The sequence below is a fragment of the Trichechus manatus genome, unplaced genomic scaffold (assembly GCF_000243295.1).
Source record: "Trichechus manatus latirostris isolate Lorelei unplaced genomic scaffold, TriManLat1.0 scaffold00054, whole genome shotgun sequence".
NCBI lineage: Eukaryota > Metazoa > Chordata > Mammalia > Sirenia > Trichechidae > Trichechus > Trichechus manatus.
Window position 1 is genome coordinate 14501158 of NW_004443990.1, and position 18156 is coordinate 14519313.

Consider the following 18156-nt stretch of genomic DNA (forward strand, 5'->3'; position numbering starts at 1 on the left):
TTTTTTTAAATATATATATAAAAAAACTTGTCTTACAGAGCTTAGAAAATGTCTCTCACATGAATATACTCAACAGCCATCTACAAATGTGCTTTTTAAAAACCAAACTCAACTCAGTTTCCTCAACTAGAAAATGAGCATAATTGCTGCCCTCCCTTCCTCACTGGGGGCTATAAAGATCAAATAAAAGTATGATATGAAACTTATTACTTTCACCTAAGAAAACTCATCCTCCACACATCCCCCACACACATACTTCCTCCCACCAAGCCAAAGCCACTGATCCTAGGTAACTAGAGTTGGGCCATAGAAATAGCTGTCAGAAGGTGACTCAGGCACATAACCTGCCTGAAACCAAAATTCAAAACAATACTTCCCTTCTAAGAAGTACCTCAGCAGGTCATTCCCCACAGCTCCCCATTCTCCACATACAGGTCATCAGCCACGGTGGCTGGCCCAAGTGCACAGGGACAGAGCAAACCGTGAGAGAGCAAACGGCACTGCCTACACAGGGGAAGACATATCTTTGCTGTTTTTCTCATAGCCCAGGCCTGTAGTAGAAACTCTTCCCCTTCCATGGCCGACATGCAACTCAGCTCAAGACCACAAGGGGATGGTGCCTGGCCTTAGATTAACTGAGGTGCTGCTGTATGCATTGCTGCTAATGGATCATTAAAAAAGCCGAGAGTCAGAAAAATCACGTCCATGTCTTTGAATGGCTCCTGCTGTCCCGGCAGCCTACCCTGCTGGCAGAACGAGCTGCTGAGCACCAACTCTAGGAAGAAAAGGAGAGAACAGAAGAAGGCCAACCCAGCTTGCTGTTTTTTGGCTGAGTAGGGAATTGACACAGACCACCCCCGGCTCCTGTCTGGAAGTTTCGAGATCAGAGAGCTTCAGGCACAGCTGGGTTCACAGCTGCACCATTTGGAGCATTGGACTCATTAATATTCATGAACCATCCCCACCAATCAGCAGAGCGGATGCCATTAGCTTAGCATCTGTCGAGTTTTTGTGAGGGTTGTGTATGGAGTTTTTTTCCCCTTTTAAATGAACTTCTTTTGACATTTTGGATTTGCCTCTGTAGGTTTTTGATCCTCGCCTTGCTCTGCTGCATCATATAAAGGAGAGGCACAGGGTGGGTGGGCAGGGAAGAGGGATGAGTACCAGCCAGGACTTTGCATCTGCCTGTTGATAAACTTTATTTCTCTTTCAGCACCTGGCATCCCAGGCAGGCTGTGAGGATGGAAGCAGCATCAGGTAAATTATACCTAAACAAGGTTCATGGCCAAAACTGTGAGAAGAGCTGGATGCTGACTCTTTGGAAGTCAACCCCTTTTTCCTGGTGATGAACTTGAGCTGTACACCCAGTGCAGGAGTGCTGCAGTGCGCAGATCTGAACCATTATTTCCATGCTGATAAATTCATGATTTATGAAAGTAATGACTGCCAGCCCTCACTCCCTCCTTCTCCGCTACAGCTTGTTAGACACAAATTGCAACAACAATCTTAAATACTTGAATTTTATTTCAGGCCAAAGCCCCTCAACTCTGAACTAAATGCCATGACAGTCCCGCAGCATAGCCGGTAAAAGGGCCTACAGACAGGGTAGGATGGCCAGAGGAAGGGGGAGTGGGCAAGAGGGGGAAGAACCACACACACAGGAACCTCCGTGCGGAGCAATGTGGAATGCCAGCAGCACTGCTCTCCTACCAGCTCTGGCTCTCAGTGGAGAGGAATTATGGCAGCAGGAGGGCAGAATGCCTCATTGTCTGAAGGAAGGCATGTTGTTCCTCATCTCCATCCCCAGAGCCCACTCATATAGGCAAAACAAAGCCCTTGTGCCCCACTGGACTGAACATACGGCCTCCCTGCAACACAGCAGAGGGACACTATGGTGGCTGAAACCCTGGGGGCAGGGAGCTATTACTAAGGGAAAAGAAAGGATTCCAAAAAAGAAAGAAGCCCACTCTAACCCTGCAGAAAAGATAGCCACGTCTCTACTGTATAATCAGAAGTGACACTGACAGCCCAGAGTGGCTTTTTCCTAAACAAAGCCTTCTGGGCCCAGTGCAGCAGTCACCTTTCCCCTCTGACTATGACCAACCACCTTTCCTTCATGGACGGCCATACGCTGTTAAGTGGGTCCCAGGCCCAAGCCAGGCTGAGGTCTTGGGACAGGCTGGAAACACCAGCTACAGGAGTCACAGCACCTGTTCCATTCAGTGGTATTAGTGGAAAAAAGCAAGGAGGCGGGAAGAGTAACTATTCACCATCCTGTCCGTGCAAGGAGGTAGGCAAGAGGTCAGCCTCCCAGGAACAAAGTGCTCTAGGGGTTGCAGCAAGAACAGAACCCAGCTAAGATGGGAATTCAACTACATACGCATTCCCGTTGGAACGATACTCAGTGTGGCAGCTTAGCATCTGCCCCTTACAGGTCCCTAAAACCAGTCACCTGAGGCAGTGCTTCTGAAGAACAAACACATACCTGAAGAAACGCAGTTCCCAGGACAGTAAATATGGGGTTCTGTTTAAAATCAACAGCCCCTGGGCCTTAGGCTTAACCTACAAACATCTGCTGCACAGTGTTTATTCCTATGGAAGAATCGCAAGGAGCTGTCAGGACAGACTTCTGTGCAACCAGCCCAAGCAGAGGCAACTATAAGGGACTAAGCAGCCCAACCTTCCCCAGACAAGCCTGTGCCCAACCCCACCCGTGCAAGTCTCCTTGCCTGCACGTTCTCCATCCTCCTCAAAGCAGAACTCAGAGCTCACTTTTCCAAGACTGTTTCTAACTGACCAGGGTCCAAAGGCACAGCATGAGACAGGGAGGCTAACTGGTCCCCTCCCATGACCCTCCTTGCAGGCTGACCAGCAGAGGTTCCCTCATCAGGTCTTGCAAAATCACAGTGTGACGGTGAGGAGAGGGCTGGGAGAGTGGGACTCTCCAAGGAAGGTGCCTCAAAGTCAACAACAGGAGCCCATACTTCTAAGTGGTCCTTTTCTTCACTGGGAGGTGGTGAGGGAGAGTTCCTCCTACCAGATCGTGGAAGAAAGCAGCAACTGGAAAAGAGTGGGAAGGGAAAAGGAAGGGCATGAATGGATAAGCAAAAATGAATAAACATTTAAGGTGGTGTATCCACACAATGGAATATTACATACTTGGTCATAAAAAGGAATGAAGTATAGATAAACATGCTACAACATGGATGAATCTTGAAAACATTATGCTAAGTGAAAGAAGCCAGTCACAAAAGACCACATTATCATATGATTTCATTTATATGAAATGTCCAGAAAAGGCAAATCCAGAGACAGAAAGTAGATTAGCAGTGGCCAGGGGATTGAGGGGAATGGGAGTCACTGCTAATGGGTACAGGTATCTTTCGGGGTGATAAAAATGTTCTAAAATAGATTGGTATGAGTAATGGTTGTACGACTCTGTGAATATACTAAAAACGAATGAGTTGTACACTTTAAAAGGGTGAATTTTATAGTATGTGAATTATAGCTTAATACAGCTTTTTTTTTTAAAAAAAAAAAGAAAAAAAAAAGGAGGCAGAAGGGGGAAAAGGAATAAAGAAAGCCTTCCCCTTTCTTTTCCCAGGTTTCAATAGGAATCCCTGCTACAGTGGTGGATTAACACAGACCCACTTGGGATGAAAGAACCATGCACATGGGGAATGAGGCCTCTTCTGAAAGGCCACCAACTCTGGGACATCACTTTCCCCATCAAATGGATGCCCTACTGGCCGAGGTTACAGTAATCCTAGCCCCTACTGTCTCAAAAAGACAGCTTCAGTTACCTCTTAGGCTGGTCTCCTTTAGCCAGGTGAGAAGAGCCCTGCCTCTCTTCCTGGACCCAGCCACAGTTTGACATAGCATAGTGAAGAATGGCATCAGAAACGGTCATGGGGCTTCGGCCCTGCACACAAGCTTCTATCTCAGGCACTGAGAGCTGGCTTTGCAGGAAGAGGTGCAACTGGCTGTCTGACAGGAGGACCACACTCTGCAGGACCCTAGGGCAAACACAGGTTGCACAACACAGAGTATCACCCTGAGGAGTTGCTCTCCACCCCATCCTCTGAGACGCTTCTGGTTTGAGTGAGCACTGAAGGTGTGAGGGTGCAAGAAAGGCGTCTACCACAAACATGCCTATATGTGTGAAGGGGCCCATCCTGCCTGGCACCCTCCCATGCTGCCAATGCTGGCCCATCATGTCCACTCACTTTTCAAGGAAGTGCTGCAGACCTTGTCGTCGCTTCTCGATGAACTCATCTGAGCTGCCAAAGAAGGTTGACTTCCCAGGAAGTTCGGGTACAGGCCTGTGGGAACACCAAGATAAGTATAACATCCAAGACAGTCATTCCAGCCCTGATCAAGGAAATCCCCTGAGAAGAGGCCCAAATCAACACAATTAGCTTTTAATAAGGCGGGAATGGTAACATTTATGGACTGCCTGCCATACGTCAGGCAGTGTGCTAAATGTTTTATAAACACTATTTCATTTAATCCTCTCAACAACCCTGTGAGAAAGACATTAATAGTAAGGAAATAAGATCAGAGAGGTTAAGAAAATTTCCCAGTGTCACACAGCTGGTATGCAGAAGCTGGTATCTGAACCAAGTCTATGATTCCAAAGCCCATGCTACACTACATTGTTTATAAAACTCACTCTTACCATCAACTATTATTTTAAAAAGAAACTTGTACATGGAGAATTCTAGGTCCTTCTTTGTAAATTAATACTACCTTCTCCAGTCCCAGAAGGCCACACACTTGGAATTTTCTAAAAATAGTTGAGTTGCAGCAAGTCATCCACAAACTCTTTAACTCTTCCTCACCTCTCTTATGAAGCGCAGCACATATTTTTACAAAACAACAGGCCAAGCTAGAGGATGTAGGATCTGTTGGAGAAACTAAGGGAGTTCCAACTGGCTTATGAGGGCCTGACCCATGACACTGGCCTCATAACTCCTACACATTAAGTAACTGGCTAGGTGACTCAGCAGGCCATCCATCACCACTGAATATTCAGTGACCATCCTGAGGTGGAGTCATTGTTCTAATTATCTCCACTTTCAGGACTTATTTGGGAGGTGTTGATGAAGAATGAGTAATACTGTCTTTCTTAAGGTTCTCAGTCTGGTATGCACCTAGAGAAGGGGCACTGTACCAAATAAAAAGAAAAAAGAAAAATCACAATTTTTACATTTCAAATGGACAAGAACACCACCTGTCAAATTAAGTTTAGGTGCTTAAACGTCTCCAATATCCAGGAATAAGCACATTTAAAATGCTAGCAGTACATTTGTTTAGCTCTAGACTAACATGCATATAAAAAAGGAAAAATATTTTTGATGTTTCTATGGCTATTCGGTCAAAATACTAGCAATGAGAACTCATCTTTACTTCTTCCACTGACTTGGAAACATAATTTAAAAACACATTTTCCAATTTCCTTAGTGCCTGATATGTTGCAAATTTTCTTCACTGTAAATTCCACTTCCTAAGCAAGTAAATGCCAGCTTCAGATCTAAGACGGAAGCAAGAGGCAAACTCACACTAAACCAGCGTTTCTCTGTAGCTGCTTTCTCAACCACACAAACTCTCGGTAGCGGCGCCGCACACAGGACGTCTTAGCAGTAAAGGCCTTGCTGTTGGTCTTTAGGAGGAAGTACAAAAAAAACGGTTTAGTGAGAAAGGACCAACTTTACATGAGCTCTCCATCACTGCTCTCACTGAGGGTCCAAGCTGCCAGGCCATGGTCCTGTACCTCCCTGATCAGGGGCTCAAACTAGAGCAGGTGCTACCAGGTAGCTCCAAAAGCAACTCTCAGGCGTACCCCAAGCTCTCTTTCCTCTCCTCCCTCTTTTTCTTTTAATTTGTCTATCTCTAGCCCACCAGGCACACCCACAAACACGTTCTGCCTTGGCCCTAGTCCTCAGCCCTGGAGGGTGTTGACCCCAATACAGAAACTTGATGTACTTACATGGAGGAATATCTTATAATCCACATAAGAATTCCAAGAGCCCTCATTCTGCACGCGGGGGTCCTGAACACGTACGGTGATCACCTCCTGTAGTTAAGAAATGCTACCTCAGCTTTGGCTCAGTCACATAGTAAGGTAACTTTGACAATACAGGTTACCAGATTTTTCCATTCAGACAGTACCAACTTACTTTCATTCATTCATTCAATTCAACAAATATTTATTACACACCCACACTATGTGTCAGGCACTGTTTTAGGCACTGGGGACAGAGCATGAACAAGAGACAAAAATCTCTCCCCTCACAAAGCTTACATTCTAGAATATTCTACCCAATGGAAAAATTAGTCAAAATGGAACCTCATTTCCCAGCAATGCCTCTGCTACTGATTTCCATCTACAAGCTTTAGTTTGAACTCATTAGAACGAAACCAAACCAAAACCAAACCTATTGCTATCAAGTCAATTCCGATTCATAGCAACATTAGAACCACAAATTATTAATATTAATGTGGCAAGAGCACTAGTGAACAGTGACTTACATTTCTGTGCCCTCCCTTATCCCAAATCCCCTCTCCAACTTTTACCCACTTGTTCGCTGGAGACTACACTCTTACCTCCTGCTCTTGGTTCTCCAACATCCTACACCAAACGCCCATTGGAAAAAAACATCTGAACACGGACAAAGGACATGAAGAACAATCATGGTTAGTATAGTATGCCTCAATTCTGATCACTCTTTACCAGGGCAAAACCCAGAAAGTTTTTAATAGACCCTCTGGGGAAGCCCAGGCCACTTTTTTTGTTCTTGTGTAAAACTTATGAGGAAGCAAAAAAAATTCCCCGCATTAGCTCAGTGCTAAGCTAAAAGCCCTGGGGGATTTGCCTCCTTTCTCAGATCCAGGACTCTCAACTAGGCCACCTCTACCCAAAGTATGTTGGGGTCTGCACACAGTATTTGTCCCAACAGCCAGAACAGGCAGGTTTAAAACCTTTCTGCCTTGCGAACTGCAAGCACCAGCAGTGCCTGGTGGGCACTAGGAGCCGAGCTTTGAAATCGAGCCTAACATCGCCCCCTCCCGGCTGTTTAGAAACAGCCAAGCCCCCACAAACACTACTGTGCCTGAGTCTCTATCTTGCTAACCACAGTCACCTCCCCACAGGTGAATCATAGTGCTGCGCACTCTGGGGAGCACTCAAGTGGGTTGCCCAGTTTCGACCTTCCCTTATCTAATCCACTCTCTGGAACCTGTGCTAATAGTTCTAATCCTTTCCTCTCTCAACATGCCATCTGATTTGCACCTCTGTTCAAGTGCCCCACAGCTGCACAGGTCGACTCAGGATGCTTTCCGCTCCTTTGTAAAGATTCATTAAAGCCTAAGCCCCTGATTTCCCCCAGTGTGGCAGTTTACATGTGCAGTGACATCGCCCACTCCAACAAGGGGACCGTGAAGGCTGCAGCACAGGGTTACTCAAGTCCAAGGGGGCCCATGATGTCACCTTCTGTTAAAATACAGCACTAATCTTGTTACTCCTAGAACCACTCCAACAGCATATACCCAGGCTGCTGTCTCCACCCACTTCTCCTCTCTTAAGAGCAGAACAATAAGGTTTAATTTCCCTTTTCAATTTACCTTGAAATGAAAACTGACTTCAGCCAATATGTACTGCCAACAAATGATCCGGGCTGGCTCCTGGGGAAACAAGACTATCTCTAAGCTCTCCCTCTACTCCCCCCACCCCCATTCTCACATCCACTCATTTTTACAGTCCCACAATTAATTTTAAACACATTCTCTTATTAGTTCTGCCTTACCATTACAAGAGTGTGTAATGAGTTTCCCTCTTTTATGTTTTGCTAACACAAGGCTAATGTTTCAAGAGAAGAGGAACTCATTTACACCACAAAATTAGCAGAGCAAACAGCTTTTCCAATTCTTTCCAATATACCAGAGGATCTCTCCACAGACAGACATTGCACACGGAGACATAGCTGCATGCCATATGACAAAACTGGACAACACTATCGCTCAAACCCAAGGTTTTGCGATTTCAATACCATCTCAAACAGCATTTTTATTGACAATCTGATTTTTCATCTGACGCAGCCACCACCTCAAAGGGGTCTTGAACTAAAAGGCAGGAAACTCTTAATTCCATAACAACCGATGCATAATATCCAAGAGTAGGCAGTGAAACAGGCAGACCTGCTGTGAACAATTAACCTCCTCAGATTTTTGTTTTCCCTACTTCTCTTTTCAGCCATTTGGTAAAATCAGGAGGAGAGAGTTAAATATTCCAAATTGAAGTAACTATAAGAAAGTAACCATAAGAAAGATGATGACAAGCAAATCATAGTCATCTACACACTCAGGGGAGCTCGTATATATCCTGTGCATTGAAAGGTTTACCAAATTTAGGACCATAACTCAGTAACTAAATGGTCATCGTCACCTCATTCTCTTGGGCTCAGTAAGAGTTTGCCTAGGGCCCTGCACCAAGGGCACCTCCATGCTGAAGTTCCTCTCTTTTCTTTGGGGGCTATTTTACTACTTAGAAACAAATAGCTATAAATTGGCTTTTAAAAATCCTAGGGCCCCCCAAATGCTATATACGTAAATACTTAAATAAGGAAGTTTCAATTGTAACTTTCCTTAAAAACACTGGAACAAAACAAAAACTTTGTCCAATAATTTCTAATAATCTAGTAATTTCCAGCAAATTCTCCATCAGCTCCCTCCCCATAGACAGCACTTCTCAGGAGAAAATGAAGCTCAGTTCCGCCCTTGGAGGGGAAGCAGGAAGCTCTTAACTTCAGCTCTATGATCTGGGAGATGGATCTGTGAGTTCTCCAAATAAGAACAGGGTCAGTGGCCCTTTCAGCTACTTGCCACCTCACTCGGTGCTAACTACATTTCCTGGGCCCTTTCAATCACACCTGAAGTTTCCTGTACTTACTCCACCTGTACCAGCACCAACATTTCCAGCTGGGGAGAACCCAGTCTTTTGCGGTTTACAAAGTAGATTAGTTGTAAAGCTTTCCAACGTAGTAACAATTCAAGGTAGCAATTCAAGACTTTAAGCCTCATTATTTTCTCTCGCATTTAAACTACTGCAAGAGAGGGGTTAAAAACACATCAAGTAGTTAAAGTAAATTGAGCTCCCCAGCCTCCCATCCCTTCTTACTCATTCTTGAGCCTTTAGTGCCAGATAGTAAATGGCAATTCAAAACTCTCTCCTTCTTAAATATCCACAGGTACTAGAGGACATTCCCTCGTCTGACCAAGCAGCTCCCCTTGTCCATCAGTAAACTGGGATGGAACCGATACTTGCTCCTCCTTCCACTTCAAAGGTAAGTCACAAAGGCTGCCACAGTCTAGTCCAGGAGTCTCCTGTGTCCCGTAAAATACTTGCCATTACCCCCTAGACCTAACCGTTTGGGTAAATGTCCCCAAACCCTTTTACTCCGACTACTTCCTCTCCATTCTTAACGAACATGGAGCAAGAAGGGCCACATGTCCCTTCTTCTCCTTTTCCTATTAAGCTTCTAAAGAGGGAAGGAAAGAGAACTTATACTTTAAAAATAAATTGAAAACCCGGGTTTCCTTCCTTGGATTCCGAGCAAGCCCCCGCCTTCATCTCGGAAGTGTGACAGCCCCTTCCCCAGGATGTCAAGCGAAGCCCTCACCCCAAGTGCCACAACTGACGTTCAAGCCCGCGCCCCCTCACCTGAAGCAGCATCGACTCCTGGCGGCCCTGCTCACGCCCCCTCACCCGAGAGCATCACCGGCTCCACAAAGCGACACCACCTGCGCCCCCTCACCTGAGAAAAAGTTACTCGCCCGCACCCACTTAGCTGAGAGCAGTACCCACTCCCCACAGCGACACCGACTACACCCTACCTTATAGCCAGGATCGCGGCTTCTCCTTCCGGGTGAGTCGCCGGTGTCTCGGTGCACGACGGGAGTCGGCTGCGACCCGCCAATCCTGGATGTTCGAGACGCCCCGCCCCTACAGGCCTTGGCTCTCAGAGGCGACTCTCGCTCCCGGCTGTGCGGTTCCGCCCCGCCCAAGTCCCCGGCCGCAGTCGAGATCCCTGGCGTCTCACTTCCAGCGCGGGAGGGTGGACGGGGTACTAGATGACGGGCAGGAGAATGGGCTCCGCATCCAATCCAGGCCGCATCCCGCCCATCGTTCTCAGGTCCAGCCAGTCAGAGGCCAGGTGTGAAAGTGGGTCCCGGGAGTAGAGAGGTGTGAGGAGGTTGTGACCGTTGTTTCCATTCGGCTTAGGGCAATCTTGAGCGTGGGAAGTCGGGGAAGAGAACGCCCACGTTCCTGGAGCTTCACTGGGTCTCTAGAGAGTACCTGTTTGAACGCCGTAGGTTGCAGTTCCCGAGCGGAGGTGTCAAGGGGGAGTGCAACTAAGATTCGTAAAACCACAGATTGTCAGAGTGAAAATAGGATTTGCGAGGGCCCAGCAGTTCACGCATTTCGCTCGTGGAAACAAGCCCAAGGAAAGATCATGCAGACAGTGAGAAAGAAAAATTCATTAGATATGATGAAAACTTTTTTGATGTTGTTAAAATGCCGTTTAACAACCTATTTTTAAATATAAATTTTAGCAAAGATAATATCAAGGGAAAAGTCACGGTCATAAATAAAAGCACTGGAGTTAGACTACCTGGGTACAGTACACAACGCTACACTGACCGTGTGACCTTGGACTGGTCCTAAATCTTTGTCTCAGTTTCCTCATCTATAAAGTGGAGATAATTGTACATACCTCAGAGCAGAGTTTCTCAAACTTTTTGGTCCCAGGATCTCTTTACACCCTGAGAAAATTATTAAGGACACCAAAAAGATTTTGTTTATGTGGGATATATCTTAATTAGAAATTAAAATTAAGAATTTTAAAAAAAATTTATTAATTCATGTAAGACAATAATAATAAAGCATAACATGTTAACACAGTTTATAAAATATATTTCCCAAAACAAAAAAATTTGAGTAGATTGGCATTGTATTACAATTTTGCAAATCTGTTTAATGTCTGTCTGGATAGAAAACAGCTGGATTCTCATATTTGCTTCCTCATTTACTCTGTTGTGTTATATTTTTTTGAAGTATATGAAGAAAATTCTGCCTTACACAGATATATAAATGAAAAAGGAAGGAGAATTTTTAGCCTTCTCAGGTAATTGTAGATATTTCTCTTTGATACTATACCAAAACTCAACAAATGGAAAGGTTAGTTGCAATGGGGAATCTGAAATCATTTGGAAAATATTGGTTCACTGAATTATGCAGATCCTACAAAAATTATTGCATTTCACTATTTGATATAATAAATCACATTTAAAAAAAATCTATTATCAGGAAAGTCTTGGGAAGGTGTCAAGCTCACTGCTGCGGATACCACATTTTCCAAAATTATCATTTTTGCTTGAAAGCTCAGATTTTATCATTGACAATAAATACTTCCAGTCATTTTCCTTACTTCCAGTCATTTCAAGTTCATTTCATTCAAATACACAAGTCTGAATAATTATAGTTTTTCTGTCATTCTTTCAAGTAAAAAATGGTATTCTATGAAAAAAGTAGCTAGTTCAGCTCATACATCTCAAACAATCCTACGACCATCATACTTTGTTATGCAGCAGAAGTGCTTTATGCATACATCCATTTCATCACACACAACATTAAAAAGACCCTAGGATAGAGATGTCATAAGATTAATAATTCTTACTGCTTCGTCAAGGGCATTCTTAAGTGAAAGTGACTTTTTAATTCTTTTATGGCATGTGTGTGGCAACAGAGAATACAATGACTGTAGTACACATTGGTGCTTCTGTCTTGATTCACGCTAAGATGCCAGTGTTTTACCCCTCATTGCTTTTGCACCATCAGTGAGTTTTACCCAGCATTGCTTTTGCACCATCACTGAAAATGTCAACATAGTGAAAAAGACAGATAATGTCTTAATTGTTATGAAAATAGTTTTGATCTGGCCGACCTCTTGAAACTGTCTCAGGAACTCACAGGAATCTGTAGACTACATTTGGAGAGCCAGCTTAGGAGAATGTCTCTGCAGAATGTATTTATTCAACAAATTATTTATTAAGCTCTTCCTATGGGCTAAGGAGCGCCGGTGGTGCAGTGGTTAAAGCTATCGACTGCTAACCGAAAGGTCGGCGGTTTGAAACCACCAGCCACTCTGCAGGAGAAAGATGTGGCATTCTGCTTCCGTAAAGATTTACAGTCTTAGAAACCCTGTGGGGTCGCTATGATTCAGAATTGACTCCACAGCAGTGGGTTTGGTTTGCGTTCCTATGGACTAGGTACTATTTGGAGCACCAAGAATAAAGCAGTAAACCAAACAGAAAAATACTCTGACCTTCTAGAGCTTATATTCCAAAGAATATAAGGGCTTAGCACCATCCCCTTGCGCATTGCTCAATAAATGTTTTGAAATAAACTCATTAAATAATTTGCAATGTAGGTTTCACAAACAGATGGTGCTCTATCTCTAGCTTATTTTTACAACAGTGATTTCTAACACTTGATAATAAGTACCTCTCCTGTAATGAGTGATCCCTTCTCAGAACAGAACCAATCAATATTAAAGGTTGTGGTGGATGATTCGAGAAGTGTTCATTTTAATTCTTTCTTTCCAGTTGCCATCCAGTCGATTCCGACTCATGGCAACCCCACGTGTGCAGATTACCACTGCATTTCATAGGATTTTCAAGGCTGTGACCTTCCAGAAGCAGATCACTAGGCCTTTCTTCCAAGGCACCTCTGGATGGATTGGAACCTCCAACTTTCTGGTTAGCAGTTGAGCACTTAAACCCAGAGACTCTGTACATTGTAGTTAGAATCCAGTTACTACCAGGAAGTAACTTGAGAATCAGACTGACCTAGGGCAGTAAGACAGACTGATAGCTCTGAGGTATTTTTGCCTTTTAAAAGAGGGTGATTGTTAACCCCAAATGAATAAATCTTTAACAGTAGAATTTCAAGTAGCAGGTCAAAATGAAAACAAAGAATTCCAGACAGTATGGAGGAAAATATTTTATGAGTTCTACACTTCCCCTGGAGGAGCCCTGGTGGCACAGTTGTTAAGCATTGGGCTGCTAACCGAAAGGTCGATAGTTCAAACCCACCAGCAGTTCTGCGGGAGAAAGATATGGCAATCTGCTCCTGTAAAGATTACAGCCTTGGAAACCCTATGGGCAGTTCTACTCTGTCCTATAGGGTTGCTGTGAGTCGGAATCGACTGGATGGCAAAGGGTTTGGTTTTTTGTTTTCATACTTCCCCCGCTCTTTAAATCACATCTCACAAGCTGCTATCTACTGTACCTGAAATACATTATGTTTACCGAATGTTGGCTCTATGTCATTCGTTTTATACAACATTACCATTAATCCCACAACAATGGTGCAAGGCAGGTTTTAGATATTATTTTCATGTTATAGATTTTCATGGAGGCTGAGACTCAGAGAGTAATGCAGTTTGTCTAAGGTTATAGAGGGGCCCTGGTGGTGATGCAGTGGTTAAGAGCTCGGCTGCTAACCAAAAGGTCAACAATATAAATCCACCAGCTGCTCCTTGGAAACCCTATGGGGCAGTTCTACTTGACAGCAATAGGTTTGGTTTTTGGTTTTGGTTATACAGCATACGAATAGTAGAGACAGAATCTAATACAGTTCGGCCTGCTTGCTAAGCCTTTGTTCTTTTTGGAACATTACACTTCTTCCCTTCCTCACCAAAAAAACAAACAAACAAACAAACACAAAACCCATTGCCATCGAGTCGATTCCGACTGATAGCGACGCTATAGGACAGAGGAGAACTGCCCCATAGGGTTTCCAAGGAGCGCCTGGTGGGTATGAACTGCCGACTTTTTGGTTAGCATTTTAGAAACGATGTGACAGAAGCATTTCCTGTGGACATAAGCAATGCCATTTCAAATGTGGTCTTGAGCAACATTACTATGACTGAGTTGCTGTTTCTCTTAAAAACAGAAGATCTGAGGGTCTGAGTAACTTAAAATGTCACCATTCTTATGGGAAGAGAGAAGAACTAAACCTATTTAATACCAACAGATTTTGAAAATGAATATTGTTAATGCAGAAACTTTAGGCTCTTATGTGCATGTTTCTAAGTAGAGAGCCATCACTGCTCTATGCCCTTCTTGAATTAAGGCTGCCAAATATTACCTTCTCCTTTTCTGGTGGCGAGGCACCACTGGTTTATGCTAATCTGCAATCAACTAAAAGCTCTCGTTAATTATCTGTTGTGGAATTCTGCCAGGGATGGATGTCAAACTTTCAAGCCTGAAGTTTCTGCCTTAGTGTTTAGAGACCCAACACTGGAGACACAACTCAAATGTCTCAGGAAGAACTGCCCTCTTATCTGCGTTCCCACAGCCTTTTAGCAAATCTCTATTATGATATTTCTGGGCTGGGTTTCTTACATGGCAACTCTCCAGAGACCTGCACAGTGCCTAGCGCAGCATAACTTCTATAAATGCAGACCTCTACATTCTAGAGTAAAGTGCACTAGACTTAGTTAATTTCCCCCTTTCCCTCTGGTGAAGATTAAAGTAAGAAAAAAGAATGTCACCTTTAGACGTTCTGTCTGTATAGTTCCTGACTGGATAGAGAAAGGGAGAGTAAGGGAGAGAAAAAACAAAACAAAACATAAATCTGAAGAGATGAAGGAAAGCTTGATCACCTCTGTTTTCTGTCAGGTACCAGGAGAATGTGTCATTCATTCATTTAATCATTTATTCAACAAATATTGACTGACTATTCTCTGCCAGGGACTGTACTGGCCACTGCGTATATAGTAGTGAACAACTCAAGGCAAGGTTTCTGTTCTCACCAGAGCCTGGAGTCCAGGAGGGAAGACAGATATTAACTAACGACATAAAGTGGGGTGAATGGTATGATGGGAAATGGAATTTCTATTTGAACAGGTTTGGGGACAGCAATCTAGTTTAAATTAGGAGAACTAGAGAATACATCTCGAAAAATAACAAGCATGGTTTGCTTAATTCTATGTTTCTTTGGGGTAGCTGGGTGAGGGGTGCTCCTCGGCATAGTCAGTGAAAAGGGGTAAGTCCAGGATGCCTTGATGACACCTCCCGGGGGACCTAACCTACTCTGGAAGATCAAGGAAAGCCTCCGAGAGGAAGTAATCTCAACGCTAAGGAGAGCGCTGGAGATTTGAAAAAATTCTGGTGAAGAACCTATTAAGAGTCAAATGAGTCAAGGAAATGAATTACATGTTCAGAATTTCTAGTTTGCAACGTTCGAAACTACTGACCCCAACCAAACCCACTGCCATCAAATGAATTCTGACTCTTAGTTACCCTACAGGGCAGAGTAGAGCTGCCTCATAGAGTTTCCAAGGCTGTAATCTTTATGGAAAGAGACTGCTATATCATTCCATCGTCCTCTCACCGGGTTCGAACTAACCAGCTTTTCAGTTAGCAACCAAACGCCTAGCCACTGCGCCACCAGAGGTCCTCTAGGCTACTGAGGATTTCCCCGATGCCTTCGCATGCTGTGCGTGGTGGCGTAGAACGCGCGGAGCACTTCGGGCCTTGTAGTCTCGGACGGACTCTGAGCCCCATGATGCTGTGCGACGGGTCGTCGGGCCTGCGCAGTGAAGGGGGCGGGCAGCGCGGAGTGTGAGGCTCTTTTGTTCGCAGAGGGGGAAGGCCGTTGGCTGGGGCCTGTTGTACGCCGCTTCAGTGAGGAGCTCGACCGCGGCCACTCGGCTTGTTGCTTTTGTGGGCGTCACTCCTCCCGCCGGCCCGACTCGACGCGCCAGTAGCGCGGCACCGATTCCCCTCGGGCTCTTGGGCGCTGCTCTGAGGTGAAAAGCCCGCTAGAGGCGGGGAACTGGGGGGGGGGCGGGGGGCGTGGAGCGCGCGGCGGCGGGAGCCCCGGGTGAGGGGCCGCGCGCAGGCGGCGGCAATTGGGGGCGGGGAGCGCCTCGGACCCCTTTCGGATCCCCTCGCCCTTCCCTTCCACTTCCCGCGCGGAGTTCTCCGGCCGCCGCAGAGGATCGGGCGCCGGTCGCTTGAAGGATGGAGAGGGCGGGGCGGCGAATCCTGAGGAAGAGATTGAAGAGATTTGGGGTGGGCCGAGCATTTGGAGGTCGCTCTTCGAGGGCTGGATATACGATACAATGCTGCTTGAGTTGGCTGGGCGGCTGTGCGATTGGGCTGGAGAGGAAACACTTTAGGAAATTGGGAAGGGGACAGGTTGGGCACCTTTGCTGCTTGGGTACGCGTGGGGAGAGGCTGACGACTGCGAGACCTTAGATTTAGAGCTGTAACCTGAGGAAATTGGGTCCGGCGGGCTAGGGAGAAGTAACTTTGAGTAGACTTGAACGGGACGCTGGGCAGCCCAAGGTGTGCTACAGGGAGAGGAGATCTGGTGGTGTAGGTGTAAGCAGGGGTTGGGAAGTAACTGTTGAGTAAATGGGGGGTGGATCTAGGAGGAATTGTTGTCTGCCTGTCCTGGCTCTAGAAGGGGAGGAGCTGTTAGGATAAGTGGAGCGAAGGCCGCGAGAGTATTTCTGTGAGGGGTGGAAGGGGAAAGCTGGTCGCCCTTGCTTGCTGATGGGTCCTTACAGCGGGGAGACTGTAAGAATAATGTGTGAAGAGTGGATAGAACACGCTTTCTTCACTTTTCCAGGTTGTCTTCTATCTTCACTCCATGATTTCTTTAGGAAATTCAAAACAAAACAGCCTAAGTGCAGCTCTTGCTTTGATCCACAGTTCCATAAATTTTTATCTGGGATTGTTGCTGATCTCACAGGGGGTGGTGAAATTGTAGAAATTTGTAGAAGAATTAAAAGTTAAGGAATGGACTCAAGTAATGGGAGAGGTGGTGAGTTGGTGTGGGAAATCTGGAGACAGAAGAAAAGTATATGAGATACTATTCTTTTTGTGTTGGGGGGCCTCTAATGTTTTTTAGTCAGCCCTTTTGGAACAAAATATGAATACAAAGTGGGCGGTACTCTACCCCTTTTTCAAAAGCACTGGAAAGAAAGCTAAGTACTAAGCTTTAGCTGAGGGCTGTTGGTGTGTTTGTGTTATATGCATACATTTAATGGTTTAATTAAATTGAGGTAGAGTTTACAAAAATAATCATTCATTCTCGAACCACCATCTAGGGATAAAATAGCTTTCTTAATTATATGAAAAATGCTGTCAGCAGTTTGGGATAGTTCTGAAAGGTCCAAGGTTTTGGAATAGATAACATGAATACAATTGGGAAATTAGTGCATGTATTTTCCCTTATAGGCATTTATATGGAAAGTAGTATGATTGAAGGGCACCTGAATTGGAATTGGTCACATCTTAATGAAGCTTCAGGGTAGTGGAGGATCTTTAGTCATTTCCATTTTTCCCTGTGGTGACATTTTTCTTCGTTGGTTGCTGTAGTCTAAATTGGTTTTCATTAAAAATGTAAGTAGTGTGAAGCTCGGTGCTTCTAGCTTCTTGATTAAAGAGAACAAGTAAGGGTACCCTAGCCTTCTACTGATTTTTTTTAATACTGAATACCTACAATTTTCTAACTGTACGGCTAAAGAAAGGAAGCAATCATATCTTCTCATGCCCATCTTAGGGACTGGGAAAGTTTTTTTTAAAAAGACGCTAGATGCATTTTTATCATTTTGCGCTAGTTTATCCAGCAAAATTTCCCTTTTTCATATACTCTCTGTGGTAGTATAGGAGATTTTGCATTGTATTTGATGTATTTTCACTTAGTGGTGGGTTATCTCTGAAGAATTTTGGAGTAAAATGCTAATGGCTAGTTTATGGGTTCCCATAAAATGGTGCTGGCCCTCTTGTTCACCCCGTGTCTGGGACATAGAAGGCCATTCAGATTGTTGATGAATAGGGTTTTGAGATCCTTTCTGAGAATTCCAGGTGTTAATAGAATTGATTAATGTGCATTTATATAGTCCCTTTGCCTGTATTAGATCTAAGACATTTGGCAGAGTTAAACTATTATCGTTGGCATGCTTGCCATACCCTCATTTTTTAATGTACATGCCCTGGTTTTAAATACAGAAAAGGTATATGTCTTAGTTATCTAGTCCTGCTATAACAGAAATACCACAAGTGAATGGCTTTAACAAA

The 18156-nt window shown here is 44.6% G+C and overlaps 2 protein-coding genes across 4 annotated transcripts in view; one reads left to right on the forward strand and one right to left on the reverse strand.

Annotated features, from left to right (window-relative positions):
• Window positions 1–9920, reverse strand: part of SNX11 (sorting nexin 11) — a 17544-nt gene extending 7624 nt beyond the window's left edge. The window contains exons 1-8 of one of the 3 annotated variants that reach the window (XM_023732796.1): window positions 9892–9920; window positions 7624–7683; window positions 6607–6661; window positions 5990–6076; window positions 5562–5662; window positions 4227–4322; window positions 3804–4016; window positions 2985–3060 (exon numbers count right to left, since the gene is read on the reverse strand). In XM_023732796.1, the coding sequence (XP_023588564.1) occupies window positions 2985–3060; window positions 3804–4016; window positions 4227–4322; window positions 5562–5662; window positions 5990–6076; window positions 6607–6648 (615 nt within the window). In that variant the 5' untranslated portion in view covers window positions 6649–6661; window positions 7624–7683; window positions 9892–9920. Of the gene's footprint in view, window positions 1–76; window positions 3061–3803; window positions 4017–4226; window positions 4323–5561; window positions 5663–5989; window positions 6077–6606; window positions 6662–7623; window positions 7684–9718; window positions 9865–9891 lie in introns of those variants that run through there. The other 2 variants (XM_004377986.2, XM_023732795.1) reach the window with 2 other exon arrangements.
• Window positions 9921–14879: 4959 nt separating this feature from the next.
• Window positions 14880–18156, forward strand: part of CBX1 (chromobox 1) — a 30017-nt gene continuing 26740 nt past the window's right edge. The window contains 2 exon segments of the mRNA XM_004377987.2: window positions 14880–15701; window positions 15704–15875. Of these exon segments, the coding sequence (XP_004378044.2) occupies window positions 15548–15701; window positions 15704–15875 (326 nt within the window). The 5' untranslated portion in view covers window positions 14880–15547.